Genomic DNA, 18,374 nt, shown 5'->3' with positions numbered 1-18,374 from the left:
AAGACCTTAACAGTTACTTGTCCAAGTCCATATTCATGGTTTCTACTGGAACTAATGACTATATAAACAATTATCTTCAACCTCTATTTTTCAATACCAGTTTAACATACTCTACTCAAGAATTTGTTCTCATTCTCATGGGCAAACTCTCTCTGCATATTGAGGTTAAAGTGCTCGATTTTTTTGCTTTTAAATACATTCCGTTGAGCCAATAACAATATGTCCTGCCTTTGAATTTAATTGTCATTAGGATTTCTTAATACGGATTTAAAATCACTATTGTAACTTGTTTTTTTTGGAATTGGCAGAGGCTATATAGACTGGGAGCCAGGAAGATAATAATCTTTGAGCTTGGGCCTATTGGATGCATGCCAACGTATACAAATAGATTTAAACCAATAGGACCTTGCCTAGAATACTACAATCAGCTGATATCACATTTCAATAGTCAGCTTTCTACGACACTGGATCGACTAACAAATGTTCTTCCTGGATCACTTATTATCAATGGACAAATTAATGCCCTTGTCAAAAATATTATTGAAAATCCATCCAACTATGGTGAGTTTTTCAAATCGTAATGATTATACCTAAGTATCTAATCTCTGTTCTGAATGAGTTTTTATGTCTTTGTTCAGGATTTATAGACACAAAGAACCCATGCTGCATTGCTGGGGATGGGACTTTGGCATGCACTCCTGCTCTCCCACCATGCATGAGTGATGACCGATACCTCTGGTGGGACGGTTATCATCTCACTGAGGCAGCATATTCAATCATCGCGAAGACTTGCTATAGTGGATCACATATATGCTCCCCATTCAATATCAAGAAGCTGGCGCAAAAATGATTATGTCAATGTAGTTGACTGCAGCAGGCTAATTTGTTTAGGAGCATAATCTATTGTGGACAACTGGACAATACCTCTCTTGTAAGCTAAATGAATTTGAATCATTGAAGAAAGCAAGGCCCAAAATTTCGATATCGGTTAATATATCGGTGTACCCAAAAACCGAGATATATCGGATATATCGGATATATCGGATATCTCGGTTCTTTTGGTGACCAGTCCAAAATTTCTAAAATATCGGATATCTCACCGATATATCTCGGATATCTCGGATCTCTCGCCGACATATCTCGGATATATAGGATATTTTGGAAATTTCAATATTAAATTATTAATAATTGGTCAAAAAGTCAACCGATATATATCGATTATCTCGGAAATATCGATTATCTCGGCGATATAAACTTTCATATCGGAAATTCCGATATATCTCGGAAAAAAAGGGGTTCAATATTCGGTGGATATATCTCGGAAAAATCGATATCGGTGTACCAATTTACCGAGATATATCGGCGAGATATCGGATATCTCGGCGATATTTTGGGCCCTGGAAGAAAGTGCCAGTCTGACTAGAAAAGTTTACAAATCAAAATATAACTTCCTGATCAGAGAAAAATATATATTCCCAACGTCGATTACTAATTAGTCAAAAGATTAGTAGATATTCATTTCAAAATGAGTCTCCCCATAGAGTTGTTCCTCGATTGAAGAGAGTTAATGAATTTTAACTAATACAATTCTAATTGCACAAGAATCGGATAAATTCCTTGCTCCACTTACTTACATCCAGCAAAAATGGATACCCCTAAAGCAACTATAAGGTCAAGAATCAAAATAGTTGAAAACTAAAACAAAACAGTATTACACCATTACACTTCAAACATCTAACACACTTTCTGCTTGCCAACATTCTTTAACTTCATTCTGCCCACGACCAGCTCTTATTGACAATCCTCACAACTTGAGTTCCAATTTGCTTCAGCATATTCAGAATCAAAGACCAGCACCAAGGTAAACTCTCCAGCATCAAAAACACAAATGCCTTCTGGATGGACTGAAGAGTAAGTCCCTTCTGTCAGAAATAAGAACAGCCTATCAAACAAAGATGAAGATATACATGTATTTCACCATAATAGCTCCTCACTGCAACAAGCACGGGCTCTCAGTTGGGCATGACATTGGTAACCCACACTGAAGCTGCTCATTCAAAAGGTGCCAAAACAAGAAAGGGACTGCAAAGTGTGCCTCTAATCAGTAAAATCAAAGTGTTTAGGGGAATGACAAGAAGCCACTACAGGATCTCTATAAAGTTCCGTCTCAGTTCATATTTAGCAGTAAGAAAGGCAATTTACTCTGTGCCTAGAGCCACCACCTCTCATCTTCTAACACCTTGCTAGACTAGAACTTTTGTTCGGACAAGACAGCTTTGACTGTATCCTTTACAAAGGCATAAAAGCATTCTCTACAGGAACTTGGCATTAAATTCGACATATGAAGCTGCTTGGTCTGATTATTATGTCTGCATACTGAATCAGGAAAGGGGCGGACGATGGATTTCTTATGTTCTAATCCACATGCTGCCAGAACGGTATGTGTTGCAAGCCTTGCAACTTCCTTGAATCCATCAACACCTACAGATGCAACACATTTTATGATGAAAAGATTCAATTCTGAAAAATCAAGTCCCTCACCAACTAAAACAGGCAACACACATAATGACAAAACACAAAGTAATTTTAAAAGGTCAATCAATGGCATAATGACAAGAGGGGCGTGAAGATGAATTAGATGGTAAAACAATATCTACGTGGTTCACGAATCTATTCCTTACGGTTTGGGGACAATTAAGTCCCCATCAGCCCTTCTAATGCACAGAAGCCCATCTTAACTTTAGAAATTTCTTGTCATTTTGTCATGCTAATGTAAGTCAGCGTGTTGGACACTGACACACGTGTTCATGTCGTTGTTAGATAGACTTTACCTAAACCAAAGGAATAAATTTCAGTGACAATGCAAGTGCAACATAACTAACAACAATTAAAAGGTAAACATGTAGGATATAGCCAAAAAAAAAGAATCCATCAAAACAAATAGCACATACCTAGCCGTTTATCCTTACTAAGCAATTTTAAATTCAGCTTAACCAATGATTGGACTTCACACTTTGCACCCTTGTCTTTGCTTACCATAATGTTGGCACAACTCTTGACCACGGTCCCTTTATTAGGAATCTCTTCCTCGGAGCAAGAAGATGGACAAAACTTTGATCTTTTGGAAGTTAGGTCTGACACTCTACAAGATGGCTCAGTCTGAGAGATTGACCAAGTATTGCCACTTCTTTCATTAACATCTGAAGAGGCTCCAATGACATCCCAATTCTGTTCATGAAAAAGATCAACCGCATCGACCAAATGGGGCTTCCTCGCCAATGGGACCTCAAAAGATTGTGATGGGTGACTACTTGAAAGCCTCCGATGACATGCATCCCTACTAGGCCTTCCCTCTTCACAATTTTGGGACTTGCGCTTTCTCTGTGCTATTTCAAGCAATTGATGCCTATAGTTCTCTGGTGCAACCACTCCAAGATCCTGTTGTTGAAACGTGCTTCTCTTAGGCATGGAAATAGTTGAGCTTGTATTCTTTTCTTCCTTCGGTGGCTCTTGTTTACACAACTGATGACTAGAATTCTGATTAACTCTCTGAGTGGCCTCACGAGCCCGTTGTACTGATTTTGCAATATCCAACATCTTCCAGGCTTTATCAATATCTTGTGAACCTGCATTCTTTAGCCTTTCACCAGTAGAACTATCAACGGTACTGTTTTGTGTACAGTTATTAGAAGATGATGAAACCGGTTCTTTCCATTGAGCATAAATGACAGCTGGTCTGTCATTCTGTTTCTTATCATTCTTCCCAACAGAATTAGGTACATTCCTATTCCTAGAGAAATATACTGACTCGTTTCTCAATGCATTCCAATTCTCACGCATCACTCTTATACGACTATGCACATTACGACAGTGTCTCAAGGTTCTCACACTAGACTTAGTTTTACCAGCTTTCAAAATCCTATCTCTGTCAGGCACACGAGCTGGACGAGTTGGCAATCGCTTTCTTTTTCCTCGAGATCTCTTCACATTGCCCGTACATGATTCTCGCACAATTTCCGAAATGGAAACATTCGAGTCAGAATCGACTGGGTCTTTATCGCTTTCACTATCAGCTTGTTGTGCATTCCTAGAAACAGTACAATCGTGGCAAAACCAGTCGCCCTCTGGTACAGTAGCACCCAAGCCAACACAGTAAGTATGAGCCGCTGAATCACAAAGATCACATAGTAGTAAAAGATTCTCATCTGATGAACTATGACACTGACTACAATTCACTTGTTCGTACGGGTCATAAATCTGAGATGTCTGATTTCCAAACAAGTAATAAAAAAATTAGTGGTCGTAAAATAAAATGTGTAATATTTATTTGAATAGAGTTAAAAAAGACGAACCTGATTACGGAGAGGGACGTTGACAACGCGTTCGTTAATGAAAACAGCGTGTTTAGCTTTTCTAACAATTTCTTTAAACCTCTGTTTACACATTGGGCAACGTGATTCGAGTTTAGCCCATTCCATAATACACAAGTAACAAAAGTAATGATTGCAACTGTCTATCCATCCTCGTATTGTCTTTTCCTCTTCCGAAAAACATATCCCACAAACTTCGGGTTCACTTATTTTCTCTTTTCCTTTTTTTGATGAAGAGAGGGCATCGGGATTCGTGTTGCCTTCTTCTTCTTCCATTGGAGTTGAGCCGAATTCGACAAGATTTGTTATTAAGCTAATACAAGAATACGTGTCCTTGTCTCTTTTGGGCCTTAACCTGAAAAATATACAATACAAATTCTAGGCATTCTGGGCTTTTGGGCAAGTATGAACTTAATGATTACGGGTCATTCTGAGTTTTTTTAAGTTGGCCTTAAGAGCATCACAAATGCATGTAACTGCACCTAAATCATCAAACAATGTGGGACATTGGCCAGATGGTTGAGCTCTACCGAAGAAAGCCTGTAGCAGAATATGAAACTATGGCCTGAACATAGAAAATTGAGAGGACATGCTGCTAAGACTATACACAATAGTGAGTACGCACTACGCAGATATGATGGACATCCAGAGACTGAGATCGTAAAGCAAATTCAATTATGAAGTTTTTACCAAAGATTGAGCTCAATATACGCATTTGGCATGATATTCATTGAAATAAAAATATAGACAATGTTTGATAGGAGCTATGGCAAATACAAATCATGGCAAATAACACTATTCACACATTTGTCACTATTTACCACTGTTTGATATGATTTCTAACCTGTGGCAAATATTTTTGAGTTTTGCCACAACTAGTGATGTGCCATGATTTTGATGCCACACCAAATTACACACAAATTTACCACAAACTATTTGTTATCATGTATAATCAAACAACAACAAATCTAGATTTGTCACAAACTATTTGCAATTGCCACTTTGATTACCATAACAAATTTGTCATTAGCAAATGGTGACAAAATTTGTCTTTGCCATAGCTCCTATCAAACACATCATATAGTTCCTTGTACTCGTATTTGTTAAAAAAATGTGGTAGCTAAGTAAATATCCCATACAAGAAAATCAAATAAAGAAAAATCACATTTGGAGTATAACAACATATCTATGTAGAGGCATCAAGTGTATATTTGCCTCCACCATTCAGAATTTAAATGGATTCCAACTCTAGGTGGAAACATTCATAGCGGCATCAAGTGTCTAGCCACATTTGTAGAGACAAATTTGTTGTTTCGGATGTGGATGTAGATGTCGCACGCTATTGCCAATGTCGAGTATGGTAGGTCCTACTCCAAATTTGTTGGAATTGTTTGAGAAAATATGTTCTACTCCAAACAGTAGTAATGTCGCGCAACATTTCCACTGTCGTGCCCACCATTGTCAATGTCGTATGTGGTAGATGCTACTCCAAATTTGTGACTTTTTTTTTGTTGGCCATTGTTTGTGGATATTTGCGTCAAATATAGCCTCAAACTTGACATTTAATGCCTCCACCACCTAGAGATGCTCTAAGTACTATGTAAAAAGTTTCTAACGATTGACAAAGGCTGAAGCAGATTGACAAAGGCTGAAGCAACTGCATTCTCTATTCAGTTGATATATTATATCTTAATTCACGTGTCGAAGACTTTACCCTTATTCTTGTACCACCAAAATATGATCCTTCAAAACCCAGCCTAAATTTGTACCATATACCAAGATCTATATGATCCGACCCACATGAATAAGAAATTCTTCCACTGTCCTCAAACAAATTAATCAAATAAAAGAAATAAAACCATATTTGAATCGTTTAATAATAATTGCCATACCTTAAACTTACCAAGGGACATGCTTTCCCCATACTTGGATCCATTAAGGCATTAACTAATGATGATGATAACTATATTTCAGGTGTTCTGGCTTGAACCTATACATCATGTCCATGAAGGGAAAAGGTCATTCAACGTTTCCCAACGAGTTAAATTTCAGTTGTGCTCCAACTTATAACCGGGTCACATTAAGGGGTTTGAAATGCAGGTAGAAAGACTGGCTGAGGCTATTACTCCATCAACATCTTGTTAGGTACTTCTTTCAAAAGCATATCTCAATATGGGTATTCCTCCATGACCTACCAATTAATCATCAAAAGAGTTATCCCATAGGCATACAAATAATCAATTTCATGTTCCATCAGTTAATTTACACATGAAACTCAGTAAATGACCATTCTCTACTTTTTATAATTTTATCAATAGAGAAAACTACAGGGAAAACTATGCATATAGGGTTGATCTGACAGCATGCTATTTTAATTATTAACTTAGTTCGATGTCATCACCATATATACGTTATCAATGCTTAGCTACAGAAACTGACACCATAGTCAAAGGAGGAATAGCATAATTTGATTGTGCTAAAAAACATTGCAATCATGCGTTATGCATTACAATGAGAAACTGGGGGCTATTATGCATTACACGTTATGCACATCTACACAATGCTCTTGTGCTGCAGCCACACAGAGCAAGGTTAATGAGCAACTTCATTACGCTTAGCTACACAAATGCATTAACGCATCTTGCATCTTCCATTCAGGTAATAGTCTACGATGTTTCTTTTGCCTTAAAGAATGTATAGCTATAAAAATGATGACTGAGAGGACAATCTTTAATCTAAGAACTGGATCTCCGAAATGAGTATTATTCACCGAGAACAAAAAATACCATCTCTAGTGAACTACAGTGAAGTTTATGAGAATGAGTACTATAGTGAGCACATGCTATTAGTATTAGTTGGGAGTGGTGTTGTTCATGTGCTATAAGAGTTGTGCTTGTGTTTTTTGCGTACATGATTATTTGCTAGCAGTTTGATTTGGTGAGCTGAAATTTGGTCTTAGAATATGCGAATAAGATGAGGGAGAAAACAGACCTACACAAGCACATAGAAAAAAGCTTATCACTAATCATTAGTGGAGAGAAAGATGGTGAAAGCAAAGTACCTTTGACATAGTTAGTTTGGTCCAAACCTATATATATATATATATATATAGATCTCGGCTTTCTTGTATGGCCCCTTAAACTTCTTAGTTTAAAGCTACATAAAACAATCTTGGTTAATAGTGAGAATTATAATATCACACAAACACAATATACACACTAAGTGATCACAACCATCTGTTCATAGTTTCCACCAAAGGCTTGAATATGGAAAAGTTACTTCATCAAGTGATGCTGTGAATCTACTTCATTAAGTACATAGATAAGAAGGTAAGAACATATATTGAGAGATAGTGTTAAATCTAATTGCTCTGAGGCGAACCTAGCTGCCCTATATGATCACCATATGATACGTTTATTTAAAAAAATACATACTTAAAAATTTGGGTAAGAGTATGTATTCCAAGAAATCAAAGAACAGACATTACCCACAAAACAAACTAACCAAAAAGAAACATTGCAAGACTTTAAAGAGGTGAAGAACAACATTGAGTTGTTAGTACCTATGACAAATGGAAAAAAGAAAAACGCAATAAAAATCAAATATAAGAAAGGCATATATCAGTCTAATAAGCACTTTAAGATCAACAACAATGAAAACACACTATCAAAACCAAGCAGTGAAGCACAAAAGCGTTCAAAGGCGCCGACACAATAAGAAGTCAAATGATTATGCAAAATGAACATACAACAAAGTAATGTAGCACAAAGAAAAAGACTCAAGTGTACCTGAGAACTATGATTCTTTCTTGCATAGCTTCATCTACTTGGGAGCTTTTTCCACTGAGTATCGTCAGGTCAATCTTCACACATCACTTTCTCAAATGGTTGATCTTAAGTGAATGAACAATCACTTGTACCTGCTTAACAAAATCATATCATGTGAGCTTATGAATCTTAATACACGTACACCAAGTTAAAATTCAAAGAAGAGACATTAAGCCAGTATGTTCAGTAGAAGCTCCTTTCGACTGCAATAAAACATAGGAAACAAATCTTTGATTCTTCACGGAAAAAAAACGCACAAAGTAATAAAGTGATATAATTTCAATAATTTTAATCAGAACTCACTGTTTGACAAAGAAGAAAACAATTGATGAGATAGATAAGAAAAGAAAAAAATACCATTCAAAGCTTTTGGATAAGAAAATCACTTCATGAGCATATCATACTACTGAGGATACAGAGAATAGAAAAATTCATCAGCATCTTTAATCGCCATTATCACTCTCAAACAAACAAACCATCCTTGGAGGTTTTGGATGTCGCATTATTAAAATACACAAAATGACATATGGCAGAGCATCATAAAATTCTAAGATGATCTTAATAAGAATTAGGCGACATTACTATTTAACAATGCATTAACCTGGCAACACAGTATAGCATACCATTTCCATAGCTTACAAACACTATCCTAAGCTATGTAATAGCATGATCAATCCACATTAAAAGAAAATATAATTTGTGATAATAACTTAAATTTCTCTTCATTCAAATTAGATTTGCATTATTAAGGAATAGTTGCCACAGTTGCCACAATGGCAGTTAATAGAGAAACTTAACTGAGGAATACTTCTTGATCGTAAAAAGTCATACCAATTCAACGGATAATATTGCTAAAACAAAAAATGGCAAACATACAACCCTGAATACGATGAAAAGCTGAAATGTACATGCAATCCAATTGAACATCACAATAATCATAAAAAGAACTTACTATTAAGTTTGGAGCAAATATCTCGATTATTAACTAATTCAATGATCACCACATGTCCCTGAAGCTATTGTGAAGACTCTGAATAATCAAGATCCATCTATACCATCAAAAAAATTCAATTTTTCATGTTAATACCACAAAACTAAAAAAATATAGAAAAGACCAACCAATTGAACTTAGTTCTTACCAGATTTGTTCCCGGATTTAGTTCCTGTTTAGATCATCAAATTGAAACTAGGTCTTCGTTGAATAAGAAAACGAACTCCCTGGTTTTAGCCGTAACGAAGAAAGTCATTGAAAGAAAACTCTCACATTGATAATTTCAAATTTCAAATTGAGAGTTCCAAATTTGCCAAATTCTTCTAATAGAAATTTACATTTCTCCAAATCCTAAAGAATCGGCAGTATTTGGGAATAAATTGGAATGATTAAAGGATTGGGGAATAAATTGGAGAGATTAAAAGAGGTGATCTCAAGGAGGTGATTCTAAATATTCAGAAAATGGAAAACAAAATTAGCCTACTCGATAGTGGCCTTATATAGTTCTCATAAAACCGACTAATTATTCAAAAGTTCTCCTAAAATTAGAGGACGAAACAGATTTCTGTCAGCAATTATGTACTTACATAGTTCTCATAAAACAGGCCTGATAATTCAAAAGCTCTCCTAGTATTATTGGAAGGACAACAGGAAACAAGCAGGGGAGTCGAACCTTGTAAACCTCACTGAAGCCTCCCTTCCCAAGAAGATTTAAGAGAGCATATCGGTGATTCAAAATTTGATAATTATTAAAATGGGACCCATCTTCATCTCTTATATGCTTCATCTCACGGATAAGCCTTCCCTTCTCAAGTTCATAGCAATCCCTCTCTCGCAAAAAGATTTCATCTTCTTGAATAAATGCATTAAAATGGTTTAAGAACAGTAAGCCTACAGATGACAAGTCCAAGAAACAATATAGTTTTCCTCTGTGCAGGATTTAACTAAGCATAGAGCAATCTTACGTGTTTGATACTTGCCAGACGGGATTTACATATCTCATCCTGAATGAGGAAGTCTTCCTCTGGTACTGTTTCAGCATCACTTCCATAGTTCCATCTCCCTTATCTTCAAGAAAGAAGATAAAACATAAATATATTAGAAACTGACATTAGCGATCAGAGAACGGTGGAATTCATATGAAAGACAAAAGGTAATCCATAATAGGAAAAGGGGAAAAATACGTTTAGAAATTTTTTTGCCAAAATTCATACAATTCCCGACTTAAATATTTAAATTTGACTGAAATTTCGGTTATACTAAGCCACAGTCACAGTGAGAAGAGGATAGAATGGGAGGGAGGGGGTAGAGACAACATACCAGATTGTCATTTTTTAAATGATTTCGGTGCGTTTTCGATAGTCTCCTTTGTTTCTAACAATTGCTTCTGGGGAAAATAAAATAAAATAACAATATCAATAATAATAAATGAAAAAAAAAGCATAGATGCCAATATGTGTCATGTCTTCTTAAATCATCAGTTCTGTTTTATTAATGACGGTATATTTGCCACAATGTTGTGCCTGCAAGACTAGCTAAGTGAATAGAAAGCAAAAAAAAACTCCCTAGTACTTAAGAAAAAAACGACGGCATACAAAATTCCCAATTAGAGAAGGAAAGTTTGAGAGAATTGAATTTACTTATCCCTGGGTTTTATGAATCCAGTGCACGTAGAAGTGATGGAATGACAGAGAGAACTTGCATTTGGGATATAAAATTTCATGAAAAAACAAATGCATACGGGTGGCCAAAAAGCTTCAGTGGAACTGCTCCAAGTACATGATGCCTCAAGAAGCGAGGGAAAAGAGTGATAGTGTATCCGTACATGATTGGGTGTGTGTCAGATCATATCAGGGAGCCAACCGGAACAAAGAAAAAATCTCAATGACCTGGTTCGCATGGAAACTACATCTAATAGAATCTCTTTCATACCGTCCATCTAAGCTACTACAGTACAACTCCTAAACCACTCAAGTGCCACTCATTCATTGAGATCCTAATCTTGGATACATTTCATCATCTGTAAAGCTCTTTTCTAAAGCTATTAATCATCCATTATAATCACCCACCATCAAGATAGATATATAATTTCAAAAGGTTTTCTCACCTTCAAGAAGAATATTTTCAGAAATAAAAAATACAATTATAAATATAACCCGAGTCAGGCATGTGACTAGACTTCCTAACTGTTTGAGAGAAACAAAGGGCTGAAAAATACATACCAGATGTGAATTCAGATCCTTCAGTGCTTCCCCATCCTCCCATGTCTCATAAATAATTGTTCCAGCTCTGCAATTAGAGGGATGACACACATAGAAGCAGAAAAAAAACAGTAAAGTCAGTGATAGGGATGCTTACTAGACAATAAGTACATTGAAAGCGCAAAAAGAATTGCACCTGAGTAAGATAAGTTGTCTCTTAAAGTTTTGTTACTAGAATCAGCAGAAAAGCTTTGGCTATTGAGCATATTTTTCTTGGTGCTGACTAACTAGCGGAAAAACAAGAAGGATCTGCATCATCACTAGCATGTTTCAAATTCAAATAGCCATGCAATTCCTTTGTTTGGTACAAGAGGGAAAATCCCAAAACTCTCCAAAGATATAAGTGATTCAAAATACTTGTGCGGGCCAAAGAAATACAGAGCATCCTCAACTACATGGATGGGGATGAACTTGCAGAATAAAAATATCGAAATGAACAGATGGTAAGCCAGGATTTATCATATAATCACCGTTCAGTTCCCATAGGGTCCGTAAATTATGACAGTAGAATTGGAGAAATCAACGCATAATGTAAGTTAACTTTTAAGATTACTCTCCCCTTGTTATCATAACAACGTAACGGACTCTACCTGATCACTCCCACATTGCCAAGCCTCAAAGAATCGTGTTGTACTTTTGCCCTTGCTTCTTGTCTCTGGGCTTTTGAAACAGATATTAACAGATCAGGTATTACTTTTACTCTCTGCATCAGAGTTGACAAACAGGCCAACCAATTATCAGTGAAATTTTCCAAGTCAAACTGACACGCAAGATAAGTTTCATCAAAGAGAACAATAATGCCTACTCTAAGTAAGAAGCATTCCAACAGAAGAGAAACATTCTCCATGATTTTTTTATATGAACATGCCAGTCAAAGTCATTCAAATAGAATGGACAATGTTGGATCAGTAGATACCTTTTTAGTAACCGTTAGAAATTAAAGAACACAAACGAGCGCTTATCATAGAATACTGATGGGATCAAAACAAATAAATAATTAAATAAAAAGAGATAATCCATTTCGATGTCATGTAACGACTTTTTCCCTATGTTACCTGGACACTCCATATTTTAAAAAATATCCATGTCGGATAGGGGATACGTGTTCATGTCAGCCACAGCACGGACACATTGTATGTGATATACCTAAAGTTTTGATATTTTGACTTGTCAGACACTTCGTATCCGCGTGAATGTAACTTAGCTTTTCCCTAAACAGAAGGCGTCAAGTTGCTGATAGAAGAAAACTTTCAAACTAAGGAGTAAAATCCTAGACACCAAACTTTGAGCCCATGATTAAGGATCACAGGAAACCAATAAGATTTAAGAAGAGGAGGTGCATGATTCAGCATGCTAAATCATGATATCAGACATAGTTAAGCACAAATCTTAAAAATAGAGGAAATCCATTTTAAAAGTCATTAACCTGCAGAAGTAGTAACTTAGGCTTCATTTGCTGCTCTTGATCTTTGACGTCTTTTAATTCCTGGCCATATAAAAAAATCCAAATAAATTAAAATTATACAGGGATTAAGAAATTCCCAAATGCAAACAATATCAAAAGAAAATGGACACCTTTTCTAACTGACGGCAAAGCTGCTGATGATCAGACATTTCTTGATGTGATCTACGCAGATCTTCTTCTAAAGATGCAACTTTTGCACGCCAGGATGTCATTTCCTCCTATTTCCAGTAATAGAGAATAAACAAACGGAAGAAAAGTCAAATTTTCAAGTTCATTGTACAAAGGAGATTAAAGATATAGGTCCATCCATGTGTAGGGAAGAGAGAATACCTCTCGAGAAGCCAAATCATCCTTCACAAAGTGATCTATAGGACGAGTCGCCTGCCAGAAGTAGAAAATGATCCTCAATGTTTTCAAAATTAACATGTTGAATAAAGAACCAAGGTGATTATAGAAAGACGACCAACAGAAAACATTCTGCACTTTAACCCATCATACTTAGTAGCATATATGTTACATGACAAATGTATTAAATAAAAGTTCTTGATCATATCATTCTGGTAAGTTGGGAATGGAAGAACTTGAACCCATCAGTCATATGTATACAAACTTATATATTGATAAAGAAGGTCGATATGAATCATATAGATTGGCTATAAAAACATAATGCACAAGAAAGTAAGAAACTAAAACAACTACGAGTACAATCCAATAAGTCATAAACTCTTATCCATCAATTAAAACATGAGAAACAATGCTTAAGACCGAGAGTTATTTGAATAGAACTTTCAAAGTATGTATCGGTAACATGAATTTAGTCACATTGTAAGAATCAAAGTCATGCTCAAAATTGAGTTTGAATTTTAAACAGATACAGATATATCTTGTATTAACTATTGTAATGATCTTTAAACTTTGCGGGCAAGGGTTCTCTGCTTTGCACCATGCTGAACTACTTTTTCCTCTACGAGAAGGCCTTTACGACGTCTCACGGCGTCAACAAGTTTCCTTGCTGTATTTGGCAGAACACTTGAACCATCTCCAAACTCTTCAATCTCCTCTTCTGTTTTGGGTACAAAGAAAGGATCCTCCTCAAGTGTCTCCCAATGGCTAAACAAAAGTAGAGCGCTACAAGCTCCAGAAGTCCATCTTCTCAGCTCATCTGCGAACCCAAAGCTTTCTGCAACCGGAACATAAGCGTGCACAGTGAACAATGAAGACCCCTCCTGCATCTCCTCCTTCAGTACCCGAGCCCGCCTCCTAGCAAGCACGGCATACATAGCACCCAAGTACTCAGTGGTCGTGTTCAGCTCACAGAAGTACACGCCTTCTACAAGTCTAGGCTTCTTCTGAAGCACGGCTTGCCTACATGCATCCTTCACAGCAGTCATAATCTGTCCTGTGAATATGCCATGCTGGTCCGAGCGATGCGTAAAAGGTTCGGACTCATCAGTACTGCCTCCTAATGGAGAAATGTAAGCTTCAACGAGAAAAGCCAAACCCCACATTGGTTCGTCACACAAGGGTCCAGCTGCTGTGGCTAACTGGAACCCTGATACCACACTGTTTTGCAGACTCTTGGCTTCCATGTGCAATGAGCTTATTGCTTCGGACGAATTTCCATTGCTCTGTGCCCCATGTTCCCGCACGAACCCTAATCTTTCAGATGCATGAGAAGAACCTGGAATAAGAACAGAGGCATCCTCACTCTCTATCTCCGGATCTGGAACAAGGAGGATGTTTGGGCCAACATGTCGTGGCCCAAGCGCCCAAATCCTGAGAAGAAACTGACGCCAAAGACTTCTATACTTCTCAGCCCTATCACTGTCAATTTCTTTGCTACCAGACTCAATTTCACTTTCAATGGCATCCACTATGCGTTTCTTAAGGACTTCAATTGGACTGTCATCAACAGCACCATTATTTCCTTTCTGCAATATCGAGGTTTTATCTATCTGTCCGGGTTTGCCTTCTAAAAGGGTCCCTAGTATGTCAGAACTTTCATGAAGCACCTTCGTAAGCATGGACGGTAGCTTCATAACATGAACGCGAATAAGACATCTTTGGTTGGGAGTTGTCTTCTCAACACAGTCCGAGCTTCCTGTCAACACCTTCAGTTTCTCTAGTGGATTAAATCCCTCCCCATCGATTGTCTCCTTATAAGAAACAAGGGGTTGTGAAACTTCCATTCTCACCCTTGTGAACCTGTCCTGTAAATCCTTTATGCACCTCTCAAGATGAACTTCTCCTGCAGCTGCAAGCACCTGCTCTCCTGTGGCAGAAACATTGACCTCAACAAAAGGGTCTGCCCGATTCAAAAGCCTCAAGCCTTTCATGAGTGCACCCATATCTGCTGGATCAGATGGTTCAATTGCCACTCTTAGAGTAGGTGCAACTTGAAAAACCATACTTGAGAAAGGCCAACAGTTTCTTGTGGATGAGAGAGTGGCACTTTTTAAGATTTGCTGGCCAAGACCTCGTATTGCCACAACATTTCCAGCCTTTGCAGAGGCCACTGGTATCAAACCCTGTCCCATCATCAGATATAACGAATGCAACTCAGCTTCCTGCACATGCTTCTGCACTGCTTTTCCTTTAAGTGGATCATGTAAAGGTGAAAGCACAAAAACTTTTTGCCCAGAAGAAAGAACGCCACTGAAAATCCTTGCAAATGCAAGGAAACATTCATCTGATTCACCAGCCCCTCCTTCACTGAAATTGTCGACAACTTCCCCATTAGGACCCCTCGGAGGAAGCAACTTTAATGGGACAGCAAACATCTTCGACACAAAAGCAACACACGGTGCTTCAGGACTAGAGTTACAAGTCTCAACAGATTGCCTAACACGATTTGCCTCAGCAAGAACATCCAAATTAGCACCCTCGTCTACAACATCTATCTTTGGAAGCAATCGGGAGAGACGGACAGACTGAGCATCAATTGGATCAGGCAGACATTTAACTACCATAGACAAGATTGTCTCCGACAAAGGAAGCCAGCGGCTCATGACTGCTTGAAGCACAAGTTTTGGGTCCTTGTTCTGAAGTTCACGAGCAGGTATAGACAAGTTAAATGATTTGACAACTTTCTGAAGTAGACCTATATCCCCATCAGTTGCCTGATAAACCTTCCAAAGTGGCTCAAGCACAAACTGAACAAACATGGGAACCTTGCTGACACCAACTGCCTTCTTCCCACCAATCATCATCGTGGTTTTGTTAAAATAGCGAGGACCCCACAAAGCCTTCTCCAATGCAACTGCACTAGCCCCAAGCTTGGAAACATAGAACTCAGCAAAGTCACTTATAGTAAAACCCCAACCATCCAAAGCACAAACAAAAGCCACATTCCCCTTGTGAGGTTGAAACGTATCTTCCTCATACTCGTCGTTTTCATCAGCCACCTCACCAACTGGACCAGCGAGTATGGAATCGACATCAGAAAGATATTTCTCAGACTTATAAGCACTCATAATCCCATTAACCTCATGAACAATCCTTTGCAAACGAGTATAAGCTTCCAATGGGGTCAACTTCAATTCCGATATCAACCTATCGATTTTATTAAGTAGCAAACAAGGAGTAAACTTCTCAATCCAAGCTTGCCTAAGTACAGCATGTGTCTGTATATGAACACCCTCAACAGCATCAACCAAAACTAAAGCCCCATCACTCAAACGAGCAGCAGTTGACACCTCACTACAAAAAGTCCATATGACCTGGTGAATCTATAAGATTAATAGCATAACTACCTTTATACTGCAAACCTATTGAAGAACTCTTCATTGTAATCGCCCTTCTTTGCTCTTCATCTAAATAATCCATATACCTCAACCTACCCGCTTGCTTCGGGGTGTAGTATTAACCCACCACCCGACAACCCGCAATCAACTGATCAGCTAGTGTTGTCTTCCCATGATCAACATGTGCAAGTATGCAAATGTTCCGTATTTTCCGCGTCTCAGTTTCCTCCATTATACCAAACTAAACAAATTAAAATTGGAGAGAATCTAATAAACATATTATTAAAATGGCCAAATTTTTAGAGAATTGAGACAAAATTTAGGTTTTCTCGAGTGTTGGGGTGGACTTTTTTTTTAGACTTGGGCTTTTCATGTGGGCTGGACATTTAGTTCCAGATTTGGACACTTATTGTAAAAAGGATATAATATTCACGGACAACTCATGGTGTAATAATGCGATTTAATATGATGGAAGAAGGATTTTAAGACGATTTCTAAATTTCTTATCTATTTTATTAAAGAGCCTCTTTATTAAATGTATAAAAAATTCTTTTTTTAAATATATATATATATATAGTATTATATTTATTTTATTTTAATAAATCCGGAGATGACATCTTCCTTTTATCCCTCTTCAAAAAAAGACCATATATAATGATCTATTGAAATAGATTTATCCAAAATAAATAAATAAATTAGTGTAACTTTATCATTTGGATGTATATTGAATAAAATTTTAAATTTTCCTCTAGAAAATAACAAATCAAAAAAATAAAGCCTACTATGAGCTAATCAAGTTTGCATCAAATTTAACCTCCAATTCTAATTCTAGACGGATATGTACTCAATAGAAGCACTTTCGATGTCATAAAACTATTCATGTGTCCATAACTATGAGGCACTCAAATGAAACAAGGGAGGGTTCATAGACCAATATACAGTTTGACACATAATCAAATTCATGATTGTTGTTGACGCCGATTGAGATTTAAGAATATATTAATATTTCCTTATTATTGCATACATCTCAATTAAACCATTAAATGTTGTTAGTAGGCACGGACTTGTGAATTGTTGACATTCATCTTCAATGCTATTTGGAGACTACTATACATTTGTATTCCGTTTGTGGAGACAAGAGATTGCATCCACAAAAATTTAGCAAAATTTTAGTTTTTTTAGTACCAAGTTTATTTATGTCAATTAAACATTAGAATACCAAGTGTGATATTTTAATTGATGGGGAAAAAAAATTGAGGTTGAAATATAAGTATTTTTATTTTTTTGTATATTGATTTTGGGTGAGGATACTAGAGAAGGGTTAACGAGGAATATAATTCACAAGGCTACTGTTTTATCGTGCTATTTGAAATAATTAATAAGAGAAAAAAAAAAATAATGTAGATAATATATGTTACTCGTGTTGCAATATGTTTGAATTGATTGCGAATGACCGAATGTTAGATACTATATTTATTAAAATGATTAATTTTGTTATCCATCCTCTATCGAGTTTTCACGTGTACATATCGCTTGTTATTTCTGTCAGGTAATTCTGTTGATATGAATTTACCTTTTTAGCAGTTGATGATCGTTAAACGATAAAGGTTCGGCAAATTTAAATTCTACAATAATTATAACTATTTTTTTTCCTTATACGTAATTGACATTAAATTTATCAGCTAGACGCCCCAACTACTATCATCGTCTTCTAATG

The 18,374-nt window shown here is 36.8% G+C and overlaps 3 protein-coding genes and 1 pseudogene across 14 annotated transcripts; 1 reads left to right on the top strand and 3 right to left on the bottom strand.

The window, feature by feature from the left end:
* Positions 1-35: 35 nt before the first annotated feature.
* LOC147521792 (GDSL esterase/lipase 7 pseudogene) lies at positions 36-850 on the top strand (annotated as a pseudogene).
* A 642-nt stretch (positions 851-1,492) lies between these two features.
* Positions 1,493-4,723, bottom strand: LOC147521791 (uncharacterized). 2 transcript variants are annotated; one of them, XM_086587987.1, is made up of 3 exons: positions 4,353-4,723; positions 3,037-4,266; positions 1,493-2,481 (listed from the first exon to the last, which is right to left on the bottom strand). In XM_086587987.1, exons 1-3 carry the CDS (start codon positions 4,644-4,646, stop codon positions 2,416-2,418), a joined length of 1,590 nt encoding a protein of 529 aa, XP_086444113.1. In that variant the 5' UTR covers positions 4,647-4,723; the 3' UTR covers positions 1,493-2,415. The 2 variants fall into 2 exon arrangements, with proteins under 2 accessions (XP_086444113.1, XP_086444044.1); XM_086587918.1 differs by having other exon boundaries at positions 2,952-4,266; positions 4,353-4,721.
* Positions 4,724-6,305: 1,582 nt separating this feature from the next.
* LOC147521790 (serine/threonine-protein kinase TOUSLED-like) lies at positions 6,306-13,580 on the bottom strand. Of its 11 annotated transcripts, XM_086587554.1 has the most exons (12): positions 13,245-13,580; positions 13,025-13,132; positions 12,876-12,935; positions 12,040-12,152; positions 11,411-11,477; positions 10,509-10,575; positions 10,154-10,256; positions 9,150-10,040; positions 8,555-8,603; positions 8,159-8,316; positions 7,432-7,526; positions 6,306-6,561 (listed from the first exon to the last, which is right to left on the bottom strand). In XM_086587554.1, the coding sequence occupies exons 1-6, from the start codon at positions 13,338-13,340 to the stop codon at positions 10,516-10,518; spliced, it is 504 nt and encodes a 167-aa protein (XP_086443680.1). In that variant the 5' UTR covers positions 13,341-13,580; the 3' UTR covers positions 6,306-6,561; positions 7,432-7,526; positions 8,159-8,316; positions 8,555-8,603; positions 9,150-10,040; positions 10,154-10,256; positions 10,509-10,515. The 11 variants fall into 11 exon arrangements, 1 of the variants encoding a protein (XP_086443680.1); XR_015210574.1 differs by lacking the exons at positions 11,411-11,477; positions 12,040-12,152; positions 12,876-12,935; positions 13,025-13,132; positions 13,245-13,580 and having other exon boundaries at positions 8,159-8,603; positions 9,150-9,246; positions 9,337-9,415; positions 9,776-10,256; positions 10,509-10,534; XR_015210582.1 differs by lacking the exons at positions 11,411-11,477; positions 12,040-12,152; positions 12,876-12,935; positions 13,025-13,132; positions 13,245-13,580 and having other exon boundaries at positions 8,159-8,603; positions 9,150-9,246; positions 9,337-9,415; positions 9,862-10,256; positions 10,509-10,534.
* Positions 13,581-13,628: 48 nt separating this feature from the next.
* LOC147521789 (uncharacterized) lies at positions 13,629-16,950 on the bottom strand. The gene is given in 2 exon segments (XM_086587468.1): positions 13,629-16,621; positions 16,623-16,950. Coding segments are annotated over 2 exon segments (3,066 nt in total). The 5' UTR covers positions 16,890-16,950; the 3' UTR covers positions 13,629-13,822.
* Between the last annotated feature and the right edge of the window lie 1,424 nt (positions 16,951-18,374).

Source organism: Coptis chinensis, chromosome 1 (genome assembly GCF_015680905.1).
Source record: "Coptis chinensis isolate HL-2020 chromosome 1, ASM1568090v1, whole genome shotgun sequence".
Classification (NCBI taxonomy): Eukaryota; Viridiplantae; Streptophyta; class Magnoliopsida; order Ranunculales; family Ranunculaceae; genus Coptis; species Coptis chinensis.
This window is presented reverse-complemented; position numbering and strand designations above follow the sequence as displayed.